This window comes from Pogona vitticeps, chromosome 1 (genome assembly GCF_051106095.1).
Source record: "Pogona vitticeps strain Pit_001003342236 chromosome 1, PviZW2.1, whole genome shotgun sequence".
Taxonomy (NCBI): Eukaryota; Metazoa; Chordata; class Lepidosauria; order Squamata; family Agamidae; genus Pogona; species Pogona vitticeps.
Window position 1 is genome coordinate 339934451 of NC_135783.1, and position 21800 is coordinate 339956250.

The 21800-nt window shown below is 42.9% G+C and overlaps 1 protein-coding gene, 1 long non-coding RNA gene and 1 pseudogene across 6 annotated transcripts in view; 2 read left to right on the plus strand and 1 right to left on the minus strand.

Moving 5' to 3' along the window:
• RCOR1 (REST corepressor 1) overlaps window positions 1-21800 on the plus strand; it is a 192008-nt gene that overhangs the window by 11519 nt on the left and 158689 nt on the right. For 2 of the 5 annotated variants that reach the window (XM_078383798.1, XM_078383797.1), the window contains exons 3-5: window positions 4385-4442; window positions 9776-10006; window positions 10208-10267. In XM_078383798.1, coding sequence (XP_078239924.1) covers window positions 9778-10006; window positions 10208-10267 — 289 coding nt within the window. In that variant the 5' untranslated portion in view covers window positions 4385-4442; window positions 9776-9777. Of the gene's footprint in view, window positions 1-4384; window positions 4443-9217; window positions 10007-10207; window positions 10268-21800 lie in introns of those variants that run through there. The other 3 variants (XM_020793631.3, XM_072986692.2, XM_020793629.3) reach the window with 3 other exon arrangements.
• LOC144586101 (uncharacterized) lies at window positions 8-9059 on the minus strand. The gene is made up of 2 exons (XR_013540834.1): window positions 6791-9059; window positions 8-5712 (listed from the first exon to the last, which is right to left on the minus strand). It is a non-coding gene; the product is annotated as an uncharacterized LOC144586101 (long non-coding RNA).
• LOC140703429 (U1 spliceosomal RNA) lies at window positions 20989-21140 on the plus strand (annotated as a pseudogene).

The window sequence follows — 21800 nt, forward strand, 5'->3', positions numbered from 1 at the left end:
AGAACTGTTTTGAAGGGTTGAAAATAGGTTTTGGACTTTATTTCTAGATGAGGAGAAGGAAAACTCTGATTTCAAACCCCCACTGAGGCGCCGCCATCGTCCTCCATGCCGTGAGGGAACGGGCCGGGTAGGTGGGACTCATTCAGCCCTGGAAGGCAGCCCATCTAAGAGAAGGAAAAATCTGATTTCAAACCTCCACTGCCTTGTGGCTATATCCACTGATGGAAAAGGCTTCAGGAGTTAACCTCGAGGCAAAATCCAGAGCTGGAGTCCCGGAGGCAGTTCGTGTCATTCTGTCAACTCCTGCAACGTTGCTGAAACCAGTTGTATTGGCTCTTGCCTTTCCATTGGACTATTTCAGTGATGTGGAGAGGGGGGATTTACTGCTTTGGTAACAGCCTATCCTCCATATTATTTTACCCAGGCTTCGTGCTCTGTGAAAACACTAGACGCTGTTCCAAGTCCTCCATACAGAGCACGCTAACATAGTCTCTCGAGACTGAAGGATGCCTATGATGATGGTAGGCTGTGAGGAAAACCAGAAAATCAAACCTGTTTGGGAGACCTTAGAACTGAGGTTTTTAGCAACCTCTTGGATTTACCAAGGATGCTATGGCAATTTTATGGAAGAGCAGAGAAATGGCTGCTGATGGTTTTGTTGAGGATTAGAACTCTGGCGACAGTTAAGAGATAAATTTGTTAGATTTGCAGTTTATCTCAGCTCAGCTTTTTATTTTAAAGACTAAACTAGTTCACACTTTGTATGTTACATATACTTATGTAGCATAAGGCTCAGCGTCTGTGCAATGTAGGCTATAGATATACTTTCCCTTGCAGTGTTTTTCTTCACACCCAGGCCATCAGCTGCAATCCACTAAATGGCATCACATCCACGTCCCATCATATGATTAGGAAAACTCAAGGAGTTCTGCAGTACATGTGGTGTTTTTTTAAAGTCAACAAGCAGATGAAACGGAAGCATACTTACAGAAGATTATGCCCCCGCATGCCAAAAGGAGACAATTTATATATATATATATATTGCTAAAACGCAACAGCTCACAGTGCAAAGGTGAGATTACTCATAAGACCAAAGTACAATGATGGGTAGCAGTTTGTTAAAGAAATACAGTTTCCATGGTATAATTGAAATATGTCACACCTCAGTGCCTTAGCAATTTGCTTGGATTAATAGGAAATATACGTACATTTCAAAATTGCTTGAAAATTTGAAATGTTCTCTGTTCATTATATTAAATACTCACCTGGCTCATTGTAGATGCTGCAGTGGCACCATGTGTCTCTTATTCATATATTCACGGTATTTCAATTTTTCTACGAATGTGCTAATATCTTTGTGCAAAAAATATTTAGCCTGAGGATCAACAGACTAGTAGGCTATGAGCAAGCACATCCCTAAGACCTTCAAGTGTCTCTTCCTTCCCTGCCCTGTCCAGTTTATTTATACAACCACACTTTGGATCAGGCAGTGCTTGGAATTGTTACTTTTTTGTCCTTTCAAAATCCTTTAGCTCAATATATCCATCCCTTAACTCTTCATAGGTTCTGCTGGTGGCCCAGACATAATCCAGAGGGTGGGGGTTTTTTTTGGTCATGATGGGGTGTCTGCCTGAGTCTCCATACGCTTATGGAGTAGGTGAAGCTGTTTGACACTGCTGTGTTGTAATATAATATTGTTAATGTGTCAGACCAGGTATGGAATGAGTATTTCTAAGAAGTTCATTTCTAAGAAGCTTATGTATATACTTATATGCCTACCTCATTATTATACTAAAACGTTCCCTAATGTACAGGTTTTGTATGTTTGTGCAAGTTTATATTCTTACAATTTATTATTGCAAAGAAAGAAAGAAAGAAAGAAAGAAAGAAAGAAAGAAAGAAAGAAAGAAAGAAAGAAAGAAAGAAAGAAAGAAAGAAAGAAAGAAAGAAAGAAAGAAAGAAAGAAAAGAAAGAAAAGAAAGAAAGAAAGAAAAGAAAGAAAGAAAGATTTTGAACATTAAAGTCTTCCTCTTCCATGTCCCAAGGCTTCTAAGGCTTTCTCCGGGTAAATGAGAGCCCTAGGAAGCCTCAGGACATGAAAGGGAGAGGGGGTTGGAAGCTTTCAATTTGTTTAAATTATTTCCAGCACTGGATCTGTTTTTGGTTGGCATAGCTTTATGTCAACAGGATTTTAGCCATTATTTTGCAAACTCACAGACAATTGCACATGCTTACATGCCTCCAGCTTGCACTCCAGATATGGAACAAAAGCTTTTACTTACAGCTGGGCTGTCAAATGCGACCACATTTGCTCTGATTTACAGCAGGCATTTCCTAAAATACAGTATTCACTCCATGAGGTGAAAAAAACAAATTGTCAGGGCAAGAAGGGGACCCAGGAACCAGCAATTACTGGGCAGACAGAAAAGAGAGAATGACAGCACATGTGACTGGTTATGTCATCTACAGCTCCCATCTTTGTTCTCCTTTTACTCTGGCAGCACTAGAAAGGTACTAATGATGTCACCAACAGCATTTGGGGCTCTTTTGCTTTTCATCTTCTAATATGTTGTACAATATCCTCGGCCAGTAATGCTCCTTTGCATTTTTACACATGGGAGAAACGACAGACTCTGAACAAAATAATAAATGGACACAAATCCAGTAATGACAATGAAAAGAAGCCTGTGCTATATAACTCGTCAGGAATACTCTGTTGCTAATCTCAAAGTGGTTATTGTAGGGGAAAAAAAAAGAATTGCCAAGCAAGATTTGAGAGGAAACAGCTGAAGTGGGTTACGTTAAAAAATTCCAGTGTGCATTTACTGGATTAATTAAGGAATTTAGGGCTTTTAGCACTTTATGGCTGAAACTCTATTACTTTGTGTAGTATATTGTAACTAGAGAAAGCTCATCAAATCAATGAAATTTATGGAGGAGTTGACTAACCAAATCCCTACTGATTCAATGGGCCCACTCTCGTTGCAACATACTAGACTAAGCAACATCAACAACACCTTGAGAATTCAATAACTGTGTTAACAATTGTGCACCTTGGAAGCTCATAGTAAGGTGTTACTACTTTCCTACTGGTATTCCAATTTGCCTCAAGCCCCCCCCCCCCAGTTCTCCACACAGTGTGTTGTACACTGAATTATGTATTGTACACCTGTGGTCTAGACTTATGCCCAATGTCTCTAAAGAAGTAGAAACTTGGGTCCTAAAACTACAGTCAATTGCATCTTTCCATTCAGCTCAGACTGAAATAAATATTAGCCTTAAAGGTACTGCTGTACATTGTTATTGGCTCCCTCCCCTACATTGCTATACAATTCCATGGAAAATGAAGGGCAATCCATCGCACAACCCTGAACATACCTGATCTTGTCTGATTTGCACTCGTAATCTCAAGATTAGACCACTGCAACGCGCTCTACGTGGGGCTGCCTTTGAGGCTGCTGCGGAAATTACAGGTGGTGCAGAATGCCGCGGCCAGACTCCTCAGTGGTGTGAAAAAATACCAACACATTTCACCCACTCTGGCCACGTTGCATTGGCTGCCCATCCGATTCCGCATCGACGTCAAAGTGTTGATGCTTACGTATAAAGCCCTAAACGGCTTAGGGCCTCGATACTTGGCGGAAAGCCTACCTCCACCAAGTTCTACCTGTGTCACTCGCGCGAGTCAGGAGGTGAGGCTGAGGAGCCTAACGCCGAGAGAGGCCCGGAAAGAAAAGACAAGAAATTGGGCCTTCTCGGCGGTGGCTCCTCGCCTCTGGAATAACCTTCCCCCTGACATTCGGGCGGCTCCCTCGCTGGGTATTTTAAAAAATCAATTAAAACACTGATGTTTCGGTGGGCCTTCCCCTCAGCCAACTCCTAATCTTCCCTCTTTTTCCCCTTTCGTAGTGTTCATCCCATCTTGTCTAAAGTTTTTCCCCTATTTAAAATTGTTTTAATATATTGTATTGTGCTTGCTGTAAGCCGCCTAGAGTGGACTCAATGAGACTAGATAGGCGGGATATAAATAAAGTTTTAAAAAAATTTAGGATTTTTGTGTTGACAAAATAAGGCTTACTAAGTTTTTAGACAGGAGACCTCCAGGGAATTCCAATGGTCCTCAAGTAGGGCTGGGAAAGATAAAGTCTCTGAGATCCTTGAAAAGCCACTGCTGCCAGTCAGTGTTGATTACACAGAGCTTCATGAACTGTCACAGAAGAAGGTAGCTTCCTATGTTCACCTTGTACACCAAAAGCTTTATTTGGAGGTAGCCAAAAGTACAGTCTAGGTTACATCATCCTTCTACTGTAAAGATGTTAGGTCTTTTTTTAGAGACACATTGTTCAAAAGCCTGTTTTGTTGTTGTTCTTTTTTCTCCATTCAGGAAGCTGTGAAAGCTTACTGAAAGTATTTATCTGGTCATGGGACTGGCATACAATCAGGTAACTTCATTAATTAGCTTGAACTAGCTGCCAGAATATCTGTGCTCAAGCTGCTACATGTGGGCAGAACCTATAGCTTCTTAGCCCTTGTGTAAAAGCTTACTCCGAGTTCACTGCCTTGGTATCATGTTTTTATTTTATGTTATGATTTATTTATTGGGTGTACATGTAACAATATACTGTAAATCAAACTGTGTGCATAGCAATGCTATATATCCTTTGGCCATAAATCCTTGGTTTGCTAATATTTTGTGCTTAGATTTTGGCAACCTAGTTTAGTTTTAAGGCTAAGGACACTGAATTCTGTACAGTGATTAGTTTTTCATATTCAAATATCCAGCATCACATTTAATCGGGCCTGAAGGATGCTGTTGGAACAGGAGTAACTTTAGGAAAAGTCTTGTCATTTAGTTGCCTGTTGGTCACTTTCTAAAATTCTGTCACTGTTCAGCGAGTGAGAGGTAGGTAGGCCTGGCATTGATTGTAATGGTTCCCACTAGCTTGCACACAATAAAATCAATGGGATGCATGCAACAAAATTCACAAAATCTGCTTCTCTCCTCTAAAGGGTATCTCCAGGAGCAGAGGAAAGTTTTAGCTGCATCCAATCTTGTCCCGAATTGCCTGCAATTATTTCTGCCCTCAATCTCCACGTAATGAAAGCTACCATTCATTCCTGTAGTTTTTTTAAAAAAACAGGCACACTACAAGTGGAACATGCAAAAAAAAAGTTACAGAGTAGAGTAATGCCACTTGGAATTCCAATCAAGTAGCCATGCTGCTGGAGGTGCTGGGAGTTATAGCAGAAAATAGTAACTTTTCCAAGCCTTGTATAAGAGGCCTCTGTGTCCCAGAAAGCCCCCCACATCCAAACCCTGATAAAACTGCCTGATTAATTACAACAATCAAGTACCTTCACAGCAGGGCCTGGAGAGGAGACCCAAACAAACCACAGCCAGATCAATTTATTTCTCGGCTTTTAAAAAGTGAAATGACCAAAATTCTTTTATTACATCTTGCCTACACTTTGCAGGAATTACAGTAAATAATAGCATCATGAGTATTTCCAGAAGGCTTGCCTAAATCAAAACCTGAGCTCAGGGTTTTTGTAGCAGGATTGACCTGTTTGTTTAATGAGAGGGCAGAGCACAGTAGAACAACACATACTTTACCTGCAGTCCAGTCTCCAGTATCTTCTGTTGTAAACCCACTTGATTCCAGTGGTGCTGTTTTTGGCCATGTAAGGATCCACACTTGGAGAAAGTGTTTGCTAGAAGAAAGGGCACAGGATAACATTTTTACCAGGGTAGGGAAGCTTTTGCCCCATGAAATCAGTGATTGTCAATCTTGGATCCCCAAACTTTCTTAGACTGCAGTTCCCAGAAACCTGCACTACTAGCTGTGCTGGCAAAGGCTTCTGGGAGTTGTAGTCCAAGAATGACTGGAGACACTGCTGTAGAGGTTGTTGGACTCCAAATTCCAACATTCTTCGCCATAGGCTGTGATGGCTGGAGTTTATGAGAGTTACAATCCCACAATATCTGGAGGGCCACATATACAGTACCCCTTTCAGTTTACACCCTCCTTCCTGCATTTCTACTAAGGAGCTCTAAGATGCATCCATGTCTCCTTCCCTTTCACTTCACAGCAATCCTGTAAGGTAGGATAAGCATACAGTTGGCAACTGGCCTAAGATAACTTATGTGAGTTACATAAGTGAGCAAACCTGTGAATCCCAGTAGTGGCTCAGCACTTTCCACTTGAGAATAAAATCGGCGTTACATGACCATAAGGGTTCCATACGTACAGTATAAATGTTACTGTGGTCACTAATGAAAATGAGAACTTCCTGAAACATTCCATGAAATAGGGATGTTGGCAAGTCTATGAGTCCCAAATCTGGGTCCTTATTAAAAATAAGATTTCCCCCCAGAAAAAAAGGGAGGGTGGGGGTGAGTTCTGTGTGGGTGTATGTGGGGAGGTCTGAGGCTTGTGAACCACCCACTTTTGGTCCCATCTGCCCTCCATGACTCACCTTCCCCCCCCTGAAAATCCTCCCTCCCAGTGGCTACCTCCTCAGTTGTTTGCCTGTCCCTCCTTTCTGGGTTTAAGGTGTCTTTCATTAAAAAAATAGGGGCTCAAGAACACAACTCAGAAAAATGGGTCTGACTCACAAGTTGAGTCTAAGTCATTGAGAAAAAAAACTGAGTTGAGTTCCTGGTGCAGCTTAAATCCGACTCACATTCCCATTCCTGCTTACTTCCTGGTTTCCACCATTAATTTTGTCAATCTTTCCTGTCCATGCACATTTGGGGGCAGTAAGTCCCACTGAATGCATTGGGACTTACCTCTAAATAAATATACACAGTATTCCACTGTTGTCATGACGCCAGGATTTATGCATTTTTCTGCTTTTTAGGTGACTATCTGCCTACTTGCAGTGGCCTCAAGACAGCATACATACAGCAAGAGGGCAGTAAAAACAACGACAGGAATAATAAAGAACATGAATGCAAAACATCGCTAATTAAAATAGCAAAAAACCACAAAATAAAAGTACAGTAAAAGGATATTCAACTTTCTTAATAGCAGTTGAAGTTAGGGAGGGTGGACTGGCTAAGAAGGCAATGTGTCTAGGGTGGGGGCAACATATCAGAATCTGGAGGAGGCCCTTTCTTCATTAACCAACCACTGAAATTCAACAGATAGCTGCATCACATTGTTAAGTAAATTTTTTAAAAAATTACTTTTCTTCCATGGCTCCATTTTAGGGACATCCTGGGATTTATAGTTTGGTGAAGAATATAAATGTCTCTCCCGTAGTACAGGAGTTCCCTACTAGGAACTTCTGGGAACTTTTCCTTAGGATGAAGGCAGGGGGAATAGGGGCCAAATGGAACTGCGATCACCCTACAGGGTAGACACTCTCTCACAACATGGAGACCCAGAGAGGTGTCCCAATTGGTGGGCATTTCAGATGGAGGCTGGCCTCCTGATTTATATGATGGTTTTTAAACTACCCTCTTAAACCTCACCTTTAAACAAAGTCTCACTGTGTTGACTGTGACTAGAAAACAGTAGGGGGAGAAAAGAAAGCGAGGCAGGTCCATGATTTTTTCTGTACTCAGTTTCCTCAACAACAACAACAACAACAACAACAAAAGGGGGGGGCGGTCGGTGGGAGGGAGACAGGGAAGAGCAAAACAGAGGCAGACTGTAGCCACTGCACGCTACCACCTCAGTCCTGCCAGCTCTTCAAACCTGCTCAGCCTTTTCTCTACGGGGGTTGGGAGAATTAATTTTTTAAAAAACGAGTGCTGACAAGCTCCAGGTCCCTTTTCCTCCTGTTCCTGCTCCCCACGCTCCTGCCGTGCTGGGCTGTGTGTGAGAAGACGACCAAAATAAAAATTTAAAAAGTCTCCTCCGCTTTGGAGTGAACCTTGGTGCGGGTTGGAAAAAGAAAAGTTAGTGGCCTTCTCGTGCGTGCGTGCGCGTGTACACGCTCGTGTGCCTTGCCTCTGAGGTGGGTTTTCAAGAGCACGACTGCCCGTGGGTGGGTGGAAAAAGCACCGTTGGCGCTCTGCGTCTCTGTGTGAGGAAAAAAGTGTGTGTGTGTGCGCGCGCGTGCGTGTGTAAGAGAGGGGGATTCAAGGAGACCTTTGAAAATCGCCTCCTGAGGTTCTCCCTTATTTCTTCACTTAATAGTGTTCAGTAACATTTAAGAGAATTCTCCCTTCTGCTTCCCCCCCCCAAACCGTCCCTTTTCTCAGGAAATGGGCAGGGAAAGTTCCCTTCATGGCTTTGAGGGGGCAAGGTTTTGCCCCCCCCAACACCACCACCACACTCCCGCTCCGCCTGCCAATCTTTAGTCTCGCTCTCTCAACTCTCTACGCCATGCGACGAAAATTGGATGGGTTTAAATAAATAAATAAATAAATAAACAAACAAACAATTAAATAAATAAATAAATGACGCACGCACACATAGACAACTAAAAACTCCAGCCATTTCAGAGGACTTTTCCTACGGCCACCCCCACCCCACCGCCCCGCTTCGTCTTCCTCCCGCTTTTTTTTTTCTCCATAGCTTCACTTGGGAGGAAAAAAAACACGAGGTGTTGGTGTTGGTGGGTTGGTCGGCTTGGCCATGGGAAAGCGGAGGGTGAGGAGAAGGGGGAGCCCCCAACTCCGGAGGAACCTCTTTCCCCTCCGCAACGCGAGTGGGACCGGGAGCCCTCCCCCTCCCCCCGGGAGCCTCTCGGCCGTATTTGTTTTAGTTTTTTTTTTTCTTTGTATGGAGCTCCCATTCAAACTGTTCGGCGCGTCCCCGGTAACCTTCCGCCAAGGAGGAGGAGGAGGAGGAGGAAGAGGAGGGTGGTGGTGGTGGTGAAAGAAAGTAGTCCCAATGCTACTCCTTACCCTGCTCTCTGATGGGGAAGTGAGTTTCTATGTGTGAATGAGACAGAAGGAATAACATTTATTTGCAACTCTCCTCCCTTCAGCAAGACCGTTCGCTTCCCCCCCCTTCTCCCCAACTCTTCCCCCCCTCCGGCCCCATGCCTGGGGGTCCCTTTGACCCCTCTGGATTGCTGGAGTCCCTTTTCCAAGGCAGTTGCTGGACCCCCCCCCCCTCTATGGGGTTTCTTTCTCTCTCCCCCCCCCCCCGCCCCCCGGCTCCACGCTTTCCCCGTCACTCTTTTCCCTTTCCCTCTATAAAGATACAATTGTAGCCCTTGGAACAAGCTGTATCATTGGGCGTAGAGATTGCAAAGCCCCAACCACGTAGAGCGGGGTGATCCGCCTCTCCACCTAACATTTGCAAACGGAAGCGCCGGGCCGGCTTTGACGGACGCCTGGAGAAGGCCAATGGGGAAAGGGGGAAAAGCTTCCCAAAATGTGGGGGCGACCAATCAGGCGCGCGGGAGGGCCGGCTCATGGGGGAGCCTAGCAATTCGGGTTGACAGTGCCTAGTCCCAGTGCAGGGAAGTAGACGGGAAAGAGATGAGCGTCAAAGTTCGAACCTAGCCTTTCAATGCAGCCAGTTTTGAAAAAATAAATATATATATATATATATTAAAAGAGGAGAGAAGACACCAAGAATCTGAAAATCTGCAGCAACGCAAGGAGCCTACAGTTTGCTGAGAACTTCCCAGGCGTTGCTTCCTCTTTCCCCCCTTTTTTTGGGGGGGGGGGAGAAGAATAGGAAAGCTTGTATTTTTTTTTAATTTTTATTTTAATATCCCACCCTTCCTCAATTTTTGATTCTGGTCTCTTTTCCTTTTTTTTCCTTCCTTTTTTTTTTAACCCGCCTACCTACCCCCCCCCCAATGCCAGCCATGATCGAAAAGGGCGCAGAGGTGTCGGGAAAAAGAAGGGGCAGGAACAATAATGCAAGCGGCGCAAGTAGCGCGTCCAACAGCGCCTCTGCTTCCGCCGGCGCTGCCAACCACAGTAACAATGGGAATAATAAAAGTTTGGCAGCGGCAGCAGCGCCCAATGGGAATAGCAGCAGCCACCACTCTTGGGAAGAAGGCAGCTCCGGATCTTCCAGCGATGAAGAGCATGGTGAGTCTCCTGGGAGAGAGGGATTGTGTGTGTCTGTAGCTGAAGGGGGGGGGGAAAGAGGCCAACAACATGAAACTCTTTTATCAAAGCTTGCAGACTTTTGGACAAAACCGTACATCAGTTTGTTTTTGTTTGTTTTTTTTAAAAAACTAACAATTAAACAGTTATGTTTTCTTCTTCCTTTCCCCCTCTTCAAATCAGGAGGTGGAGGCATGCGAGTGGGACCCCAATATCAAGCAGTCGTTCCAGACTTTGATCCTGGTGAGTCTTCACCCCCCACCCTGCTTTGGAAAGCAGAAATCTCACCTTTACACGACTCAGGCATGCATCACTTCCTCTTGATAAGGGGGGGGGTTAGCCTTGAATGAACACCATTATGGGATGTCACTTTTCCCTCTCCCCCCCCCTCCTTCCCAATCTTTTCCCCCTTGGGGAAAGCTTGGCCTCAACTTTAATCGATTCCTTCCCCCCTCCCCCCAAACCCCTCATTTTTTTAAAGCTGGGAAGTCAACCCCCGACCGAGTTGAAGAGGGTTTCCTGCCCAAGTTCAGAGTGCCAGCCCCCGCCTCCGCGGTTCCCTTGCAGGCCTTCCTCGGGAAGTGCATCCCCAACGAGTTCAATGGGGCTTATCCCTAAGCGAAGAAGTATGTCTTGGAGAGGGGTCGGAGAGCCTTCGCGGGCGAACGGGTTGCGGCTTCTCAGGAGTGTGTGTGATTAGGGCGGGAGGGCCGTTTCTTCCTTTTGTTACACTTGTTGTAAGCGGCCCCCCATCCACCCACCTTTAGTGCGTGTGCATTTTAAAGAAGCGGGAAGGTAACCTCTTTCCCCCCCCCCCCGGCCTATGTGCGTTTGCGTCCGCCCTGGCGTTTGAGTAAAGAATAGCAACGAGGGTGGCGGCGAAGTGTATGTGGGGGGGGGGGAAGAGGAGGAGAGGGAAGCGTGTTTGGGAAACGTGCCACTACGCTTGGGGATAGGTGGGTTGGGTTGGGGGGGGCTCTTGGAAGAGTTCCCCTGAGGGGTTGGTTACTCCCCTTCTGTGAAACCCCCGTCACGAATTATTTCCCTCCCTTTTTTTTTCTTCTGGGGTGGGGTGACCGAGCATTCATCTTCTCTCGTTTGCCCCCCCCCTCCGCCCAATCCCCGTTTTTCCTGGCTTTCAGGTGTGGCTACTATCTTCATATTCACATGGGCGCGGGGGGGGGCGAGAGAGAGAGAGAGAGAGAGAGGGGAGCTGGCCCTTTATGAAAATCGGTGCCAGTCTACTCCCTTCGACTCCACCCCCTCCAGCGCCCCCACCAACACAATGCTTTGAGATGTGCAATTGACCTAAATCCAATTACTACTTTTTAAAAATACAGTAATAATAATAAATAAGTGAGGTTATCCGACAGGTACAGTACTTGGAGAGAGCTGCTACTTTCCCTTCTCTTAAGGATGAGATTTAGGGCCAGCAAAGGACAAAAAGAAAAAGAGGGTGGGTAGTGGGGGGGGGGGGAAGAGAGCGAGCCAGTGGATAAAACGAAGACAAGTCTTTCCAGGGGGCGCTTTTGTCGACTGGGTGAGAAGCAGGGGGGGGGGGGAAATACACCAACCCAGATTTATTGAGAGAGTGGGGAATCTTCAAGGGAAGGGGTCTCGGTTCTCTTTCTAGGTGGTGTTCCTGAGGGCTGCTTGGAGGGAAAAAATAAAATAGCTTCAGACTTGTCTTCCTTTGTTTCGGGTGGGCAGATCTGTTGAAAGGACCTGCCTTCTCTCCCCCCCCCCACTCCACTCTTTTGCTAGGGTTGAGAAAGAGAAGCCATCCTATTCTTAGCATTCCACGTGTTTTCAGTTTTGTGTAGGCTTGATGTTAAAATGTAGAATAGTAGAGGAAGTAACTGGCCAAAGGAATGAATGCAAGAGTTTAAGGCAGATAAATTTTTTTTAAATGTGTCCTGGTTCTCTGTAGTATTGTTTTTTTTAAAAAAGCAGGCATTTCTTTACTTTTGGAATGCAAATATTTTAATGGTTCGTTTGTAAATGGAGGGTAACACAATCTGCCTTTGAAACAAAGCATAACAATAGGGTTTTGCTCTCAACACTAAAGCTGACTTTGCATGATAGTGATCTAAACTGAATCTCTTGCTTCTCAACTCTACTTAAGACCCCCCCCAGTATGCTTTAGAAAATGTAGTTTCTTTCTGTCTGCTGTCTGCTTTTTTTCCAGTACAATCCTGTAAGACCCATGATACTGTAATTGATTTTTTGAGATTGCTGACTATATGGCTTAATAGGTAGAGGTGGTGTAATAGAATGGGTAAAGCTATGAATAAAGAAGTCCCTGTTTTGTATGCAAATTCTAAAATCCGCACAGGTTGATTGGTCTTGGTTGACCTTTAGTCTCACTTCCTGCAGGAAACTAAGAGATAATCACATATTTATTCCAGTCTTTGCTTGAATAAATCCAGTGATAAAGAGTGCCCTCCACCCATTATTGGTTTCATTGTCAAGCAGTTTCTACTAAAGTTCACCCAAAATCTGTCCTTCTGTAACTTAAGCCCATTAGAGCAATTCCTGCCTCATGGGACAGCGGAGAAAAGATCTTTGCTCTCTCCTGTGTGACACCCTTTCATATGTTTGAAGAGTGTTATCACTCAAAGTCTGACATCCAGCACTGGACATAGCACTTCAGATTTGGCTGAACGAACACAAAATAAAGTAGAACTACTACCATTCTTTGGCAAATGTTTTTTACTGGTTCGTGTTCCGTATGTAATCAAGCCGGAATTCTTGAACATGCTTTTCATGTTATACTACTGCCAAGTCAAGTACGTAGTTTCATCTTTGTCTGTGTGTGTCTGTGCGTGCCTATGTGCTAAACTTTACTTTTTTCATTTGGTTTGGTGAGCTACACTTCATTTTCTTAGTCTGAGTCCCCGTTTTTTTATTCTGCTAAATTCTTCCACTTGCCTTCCGATAGTTGTTTCTGCCAGTTTTATGTGGTCTGCAGATGTGATAAGGGCTCCTCCCATCCTTTAGTCTTTGTCATTGATAAATTTAAATCTTACCCTAGCCAAGACTTCTGACCTTATCTGTATATTTTTCTTCAGCAGCAGATCCTACAGACTTCAGTGGAATTCACTCCCTAGTTAGTTAATGCTATTTCCCTTTAAAACAAAACCAAACCATCTACATTTTTTTTTGTTTAAGTATTATGGGCACCTCTAGTATGGGGGCTCTTTTAATTACATCAGTTGTTTCTCAATTGTTTAAGAAGAAAACACCCAGAAAAGAATCAAACTATCCCTTACTCTTTGGGAAGCGTGAGTTCTTTGTACAGTATGACCCCCTAGAAGACCCCTGATAGTTGTATGTTTCTCAAGATTGTTTAGAGCTTGTATACTAGTATAATGGCTAGAACTGTGAGCCAGGATTTCCATGTATAGTTTAGAACTAGAATGATTTAATTTTCTGGTTAGGTTAACACTGTCTTCTCTCAGTTTAACTTAAGGGTGTATGTGTAGGCTCAGGCACAATGTAGACTTGGACAGGAAATGAGCCTTTCGGCTTCCGACACCACTTTCTAATGTGACGAATTTATAATAACACTGACCTGTCTTGCTGACATTGTAAGGATCACTGAGAATACATGTGATACACATTGAGCGCTCTAAATAGCTATATAAATGGTAACTGTGCTATGGAACATGGAGCAAAATGAAACCTTAATAATTTGTTTTTAATAGAGCAGAATATTTGAGTTCATTCTCTCTCTTTGTTCTCTTCCCTACCTGGACTGTCGCGTATCTAGTCTGTTATAGCTGCTCCACTGGCTGCGAATCTGTTTCCGGACACAATTTAAAGTGCTGGTTTTAACCTACAAAGCCCTAAACGGCTTGGGCCCAAGCTAGCTAAAAGACCGCATCTCCCTTTTATGAGCCTGTCTGGGCTTTAAGATCATCGGGGGGGGGGGGGAGGCCTTTCTCTCAGTCCCACCACCCTCACAGATGCACTTTTGTGGGGACATAGGAGAGGGCCATTTCTGTTGCATCTCCCAGACTCTGGAACTCTCTCCCACGGGAAGCTAGACCAGGCCCCCTCTTTGCTGTCCTTCCACAGGCAGGCAAAGACCTTTCTCTTCAGGCAGGCTTTCCCTTATTGACTGGTGGTCTGAGAAGGACTGTTAAGTGGACTATCATGCTTTGTTAAAACTTGTTTTAAATGTGTTTTAGTGTTGATTTTACTTTTAATAGAATAATTCTTTCTTAATCTTTTAAATATTTGTACACTTACTGTTTTAGCTTTTAAATATTGTCTTTTTAATTATGTAAGCTGCCTTGGGTCCTTTTTAAGGAGAAAGGCAAGAAAGAAATATTGTAAATAAATAAATAATAAATTAATTTAAAATCTTTGTTAGGGAGCTCAAGGTAGCCCACACACATATACATCCTGTTCCATTTATATTTTTACATCAACTTTGTGAGATGGGTTTGGTTGGAAGATAATTACTCTTAGACAGAATCCGTGGCTCAGCAAAGATTTGAATCTGGGTTTTCCCAATCTGACATTTCGCCAAACTTCTTTCATACTAATCTAATCCTTTTTTTAAATAATTGGGAAATCATGTGAATCCCTCATTAATTGTGTGAGATACATACCTCTCTTGGTGGTAGTGGGGGAATGTTTGTGAGAAATAATGCTGGATATAAGAGGTGCGCCGGTTTGTGTTTTTGGACTACAATTCCCAGAATTCCTCAGGTAGCATAGCCAGTGTGAGTCATAGTCGAAAAACAGATATCTGGATCCTGACTCCGGGTATGCATGTGGCAAAACTAGTTATGTGCGTTGATTACATATAGTTGGCAATGTAGTTATTAAATGTTAATGTATTAATGACTGTGCTGTTTGGAGATGGTGAGAAATGTAGTCCATAAGAATTGGAGGGTGCCAGACAGGAGAAGTTTTTAATAAATGGCTGTTTGGGTTTCTTGTCACTTAAATCAGTGGTGTTGATGCAGACCTCAGCTCTTCTCAGGCTTGTGCCTGTGCATGTATAAAGCTAGATGGATGGTGGGGGGGGGATGTGGGGAATCATAAAAGCATTATTCATTTTTCCTGAGTGTTCCTCTGCAGCAGAAAGACCTTTGCATGTTGAGCCTGAAGGTCTACAACAGGCTTTTGTGACTGCATTTGGCTGAATGCTGTTACAGAGCTCTTGTGGTTGAGAGACAGGGATGTACCTCCTAGTTATTAAGATCTACAAACGTTTGATCTCTTGAACCATGTTCAGCTGATTGCAGTTATGAAGTCTTCGGCAGACCACTGAACGAAAATGTGTGATGCTGCTGGGTGTGTGTGTATGTTTGGGAGGGGGGCACAGTTACATATGCACCCGTACCTCCGTTGCTCATGTACCCTTTATGTGTGTTCACACAAGCAACTGGGTAAGGTTCGACACACCGGTTTATCTGTTAAATCAGGAGTCCCAATGTACCATCCTGTTGGCAGGACAAGTTTGTAGTTGCCCTTTGATCTTGCATAGGTGCATTGTGCCAAACTGAAGCTGCAACATAGTGAGGTTTTGCTGGAATTCGATGCAGCTTTGCCAGTTTCCAGTTCCACCGTCTAGATCATCTCCTGCTGAGTCATATGAGCAGCCTAGAGTGGTCTTAACCGACCAGATAGGCAGGATATAAATTAAATAAATAAATAATAAATATGGTACAATAGGATGGCTTGGGTTGGCGATAATTAGCTCCATAGCATTCTTATTATAGAACCCAGAATCCAAAGAGTTTCTTGGAAGTGGTCCGGCTGCATGCCCACACTGAAGTATCTCTTACTGACTTTTCTCATGGTACCTCCTCATAGTTTGACATTCAAACAGATGTATTTCTGTTTTTGGACTATCATTCCCAGAAGTCTAAGCTGCTGGTGAAATTCTGGGAGTTATTGTTCATAAACAAATTTCCTCACACCTCTGATTTCTGGGGTTTCTTCCCCACTGGCATGGTCTCTGATCCAAGAGTGCAAAGAGGCTGGTGTTATGCTTTTGCAAAGAGGCTTCTGGAATTCTTATAGATTTTTGATGGTTTCCTGTTTTGATTAAAGGAAAACAGAATCATGTTGGAAGCGATACTCTGTTGGTAGGCTTTATTAGATGCATAAAACTGTATCTTATGTCAGCAGGTATATATGCACACTCAGATGCAAAGAGAAGGAGAGTAGAAGGTGAATAGAAAAGACCTAAAGGTCCACAAGATATGAAAGGTATCTGTAGGCCTCTTGCCACTTCTGTGTAGAATCCAAACCACAAAAAATAACTTGCTATGAGGTTTGCTGTGCTCCGTGAGGTCATAAAATCCAGAAATGGAGGTGAGGCAAGAAATGGCATAGGAGGCTTTTCTAAATCTGAGCAAAACAAAGAGCCGCACACACAAGTATGGAAGTAAGAACTAACCATTTCGTATTACAGTTAAAAAAAAAAAACACGAAATGGAGTAATGGGCCAAGCCATGCAGTCTTGCTAACCATGCAAAGTAAAATCGGCAGAGGACACCTTAAAATTTTGCTACCATTCTTAATTGCTCAACAGTTGTTGGTTTAGTGTTAAGTGAAACCTTTCCGTTTAGGCAACATAAGGGCATTATTTGTCTTCTTAAACCAGTAGGGGGAGCATTTCTTATTTCTGTTGAGGTTTTCAAAGCCTGCATGCAAATAGAAACCTCTCCTCTTTAGAGATTTCACTTGATATGTGAGTAGTTGGGGCAGGACTAGGCGTTCTGCTGATCAGTGTGGAAGAAGACAAAGTGGGTCATGCCTGAATAGGGCTAAAAAAGAATGTTGCTTTTGTCCTATCCAGTAGAAAAGGACGAAAGGGTTTTGGATGGTCTGTTTTTTTTTTGCAAAGCAATAAGGGTTTCTTAAAAAGTTTATTTTTTACTCTTAAAAATGTTCATAAAATACTGTACATACAGATGGCAGTACGAGAGTCTAAGCCCATCTCAGAGTAGCAACTAAAGAACCTACAATGCCTCTTGGAACATTACACATTTAAATGAGGAAGCATTTTCTGTTCTAGTGTCATTATAGTCAGTACAGGACAAAGATTCATTTATGTTAAAGGTGAGGTGCCTACAAACAGACTGAAAATGCTAGAATTTCCATTTGTGTAGAAGTGCAATTTTCTCCTTGCTGAAGTGACAGCTTTTCAAAAAGCTCTTGAGTCCTTGTTTCTCTAGCTTTATTTGAGTGGCTTGAACTCGGGTTAGGAATCAGTGTGGATGCTTTCAGTTTTAAATTTTCCTATTTTGGTAGCCTCAAATTTTGGATTAAGAAAAGATACTGAGACAGAAGGCATGTTTAGCTATCTAAAAGCCCTTATCTGCCACTATGAGCCTGCCCGGGAATTAAGATAATCAGGGGAGGCCTTTCTCTCGGTCCCACCACCCTCACAGGTATGCTGGTTTTAACCTATAAAGCCCTAAATGCTTGTTTCTAAGCTATTTAAGACCACATCTCCCTCTATGAGCCTGCCTGGGCATGAAGATAATCCGGAGAGGCCTTTCTCTCAGTCCCATTACCCTTATACAGTGGTGCCAAGGACAATCTGTTCCAGCGAAATCACTGTAGAGCGAAATCCTCATCAAGCGAAATAAAAAAGCCAATTGAAACGCATTGAAAACCGTTCAATGCGTTCCAGTGGGCTTAATACCTCAGTGTCCAGTGAAGATCCTCCATAGGGCGGCCATTTTCCAATGCCTGTGCAGCGAAAAATCCGTCCTAAAGCACAGTGGGGAGCCATTTTACACAGCAGGTGGCCATTTTGAAACCCGACAATCAACTGTTTTGATCGTCATAATGCGAAGAATCGGTTCCCAAAGCAGGGAACCGATCGTCGGGAAGCGACTTTTGCCCATTAAAACATTGTTGCCCATTAAAAAAGAGATCGCAAAAACCTCATCCTCAAGCAGATTCGTCGTTTAACGAGGTAATCGTTAAGCGAGACACCACTGTAGGTACGCTTGGTAGGAACATGAGAGAGGGCCTTGTCTATTGCTGCTCCCGGACTTTGGAACTCCCTCCCACAGGAGGCCAGGTTGGCTCCATCTTTGCTGTCCTCCTTCAAGCAGGCAAAGACCATTCTCTTCAGGCAGATTTTTCCTTAATGACTGGTGATCTGAGATTGTTGTGCTCTATTGTTTTAAATGTGCTTTAATCTTTATTTTGTTTGCCATTTTTGATATAATACTTGTTTAATTCTTTTGTGTGTGTGTGTGTGTGTGTGTGTGTGTGTGAGTGTGAGTGTGTGTGTGTGTACATTTTCTGTTTTTTAGCAGATGTGAGCCACCTTGAGTTCTCTTTGGGGGGGGAGAAAGGTAGGATAGAAATATTTTTAATTGAGTAATTATAGATCAGTTAATTAATTCGTCCATCCATCCATTCAGATGTTGCAATAAGAGAAAACCGTTCACTTTGAATGAGTCCATATGCTATTCGAGCGCTTTCCTTTGACTCCCTCTACCTGTAGGTGCTGACTTTCTGTCTCTGTGGTTTGTTTAATGTGATAACTTGTCAGGGGAAAAACAAGCCAGAATTACTGGTTCACACGTTACAAAAAAGAAGTTATTTGGTAATGGTCTGTGGCATTATCTAGTCTTGATTGCAGCAGAAGCTCTTAAGCAACACAGATGAGCAAGCCTTTTGTAAACTCTAAGCCAGTCTTCCCCTGGAACCCTAGTTTATTGTTATACTGAATCTAGTGTTTTACGAATACTGGTCTCAAGTCATGGTCAAGCCTGTTCTTTTGTAACCTTGTGGCTCTCATTTGCAACTGTACAGTTGTCTGTTGAGTACAATTAACTGCCTAATGGTCCTAACTAAACATTACGGTTTGTGAGCATACGCTACAGTCAGGATTTACTGCTATCTCTCCTTCCTTGACCATGAATAAATCCACAATATATTTCAGTCACTAGTGGTTACTTCTTGTTTGCATTGGACTTCTCTGTAATTGCCTTTCATCTTGGGAAAAGTAGTGTAGTTTTCATGCCCACAAGAGAAGTCTGATTTCTTTTTTTCTTCTCAGTCATTCTTCTGTCACCTTCAGATCTTTGCTATTGTATGTTCACCCTCTTGTTCCAACTTTCAGTTCCATTGAGTAGGATGAACGTTGTAACTTGGTTCTGGAAAAACGATTCTCTTGAGATGTTTAGTATGTGAATTAGAATGTGGCTAGAAAATGGCCCTAGTCTTGTTTGAGAAACAGATATGTGGCAAAACCTCGTAGACTGACTTGAGCTGCATGGAGAAGGGCCAGGATATTGCAATCAGAATAAGAATGCCATATCATGTTGTCTGTTAATGAATTTAAATGGTTAACACAATTTGTAAAGATGTCTTGAAAGTCTGTAAATATTAGTGGTGGATAATTTTGTTCGGCCTGCATTTTTATTGTGAACTGATAGAATTTGCATTTCTTGGACTGAAACATGGACTGAATCTCCATGATAAACTCTTTCACCAGTTTTGAAATGCAGTTCTTAGTACAAAGAAGAACCACATAATTTAAGGGGAAATACATAAAGAAATAGCACAATTTAAGGAGAAACTTGTGCTTTCCTGTGAAGTTTTTGGAAAACAGAATAGCACAGAATTATAATTTAATACGTATGAGAACAAAAGTGGAGGAGAAAGTGAAGTGATCCATGTATCCTAGAGTAGAAGTGACACAAATGTACCCATTTTTTTGGGTTGAAGTTGTGAAGTCTGCAGTGTCCCATGTGGCAGTTGTTGCCAACTTTTTAATATATTATGTCCCTCCCATCCCTGGATCACATCATAGTGGAAACAAAAGGCCCACTGTTTTAGAGTGATTGTATTATTTATAATTTATTGTAAGACTGAAGAATATGAAAATTAAGTGTTGTTGGAAACAAATTGAATAGAACCCAAAAAATATAATTCCATTAGTGATTGAAAATTATAAGAATCCTGATATTAATTGTTAATTGCTGCAAAAACCCTTTCTAGAATTCTTTTGCACCCATCACTGGTGCTTGTACTGTCTGTTGACAAATGTTGCTCTATGGTAGTATGTAAATTCTGTTACTGTCACTTTAAGGGGAAGATGTCTTTGCAGGAAGTGACTATACAGTGTAAAAGATCAGGGAGCTGCAAGAAAGAATATGGGTGTAGTTCCCCTTTCTTGCTCGATAACTATTCTAGATTTGCTGGCAGAAATTTGCAGAGCCAGCTAAGAAATATTTTCGGAATATAATCAACTCTGAGACGTGGGATGAAGCAAAAGAGAAATAGAATCAAATCTGTTTCTGATGTAGGTTTACTTTTAAAAAGTAAAATAAATGTTCACTTTTGTAATGCATAACAGCAGTGTTTTACAGTTTAGCAAAGTGTGGAACTTGAACCCACAGCTCTCAGAAGCGAAGGGGCTTCCCATCTGGCTATTTCGGGAATTTTCAGTCTCATCTAAAAATGTCTCTTGACTCACATAAATTATATAACACTTTTCCAAGTCACTGAAATAACAGGAGTTAACTTGTTCTGAGTGCTGGGCTTTTCGGCCTGGATGATAGAAATCTTGTCTTATTTCTGTGGTATTGAGGACTCTTGTTTTACACTGTAATCTGAATCTGTGCCTGAAATCAGAAACATGCCCCAGTCATTAGTAGGCGATATTCAGCTAAACTAGAAGCTATACAGTGGTGCCTCGCAAGACGATTGCCTCGCAAAAGATGAATCCCCTCTAGTGCACAGGTAATACCTTATGCTAATACCTGTGCACTAGAGGATTGTGGGAGGAACACTTAGCCCCTGATGGGGGTCCTGCAGGGCACCCCAAAACATTGAGGAGCTCTCTTGGCCTCTGGCAGGACTAGGGCTGTGTAACCCTGTACTGAGTGGGAGGTGCAGGCAGGGGGTCACCATGACTTGGGGGGTTAGGGGACAGAATGGGGTAGGAGATGCAAGGGCTATTCCACCTCATACTTTGCAGGGGAAATACCATGTCATAAAAGTGGTTTTCCCAGGGGGAGGCTCATCCATTATACTTTGGGTGTGCTGCTGATCCCTGTGATTTCCCCAAATGTGGGGAACTCAACTGCATAATTTGTGTTAATGTGAGATTGCACTTGTGATTAACCCTGGTTTTTCTAAATTCCTTTTCATCTCTATTTCTCCTCATCAGGACCTTTTTCAAAGGTAGCAAGTACTGATAATGTTTTATATTCCATTCTTTCTCCCTTTTTTTCCTCTGTGGTAAAGTATCAGGGCAAATGGAGTTACCATTGTCAGGAGCCAGGTGGCTGCTTTGACTCCTTTTATCCTTTTTCTTTGTTGCTGGAGAGAGAAAGAGGGGTAAGGCCATCTGAGACCCCTTGAATTTTCAAAGGCAGTGCAGGTGAGGGGATTGCTTTCCCCCAAGGTGGTATGGGGAACTGTGTTTTGCAATATGATGTCGCAAGACAGTGATTTTTTCCCCCAATTGGAACACATTAAATAGATTTCAATGCATTCCAATGGGGAACTGGGTTTCACAAGACAATGTTTTCACAAGACAGCGATTTCCATGGAACGAATCAAAACTGTCTTGCGAGACACCACTGTAGTGGCCTTCTGGGTTAGTAAGATGTATGCATCTGCTTTGTGGCCATTTGAACATGCTCTGTAGTGCTTTGGTTTTACCAAGGATGGGTTGTTAGTTCAATGAGTCATAGAGGTTAGAATGCTACAGTGATGCTGCAGAGGTATTATCTGCTGGAAGTTTTTTTCTGACTTATGCTCACCCTATGACTTA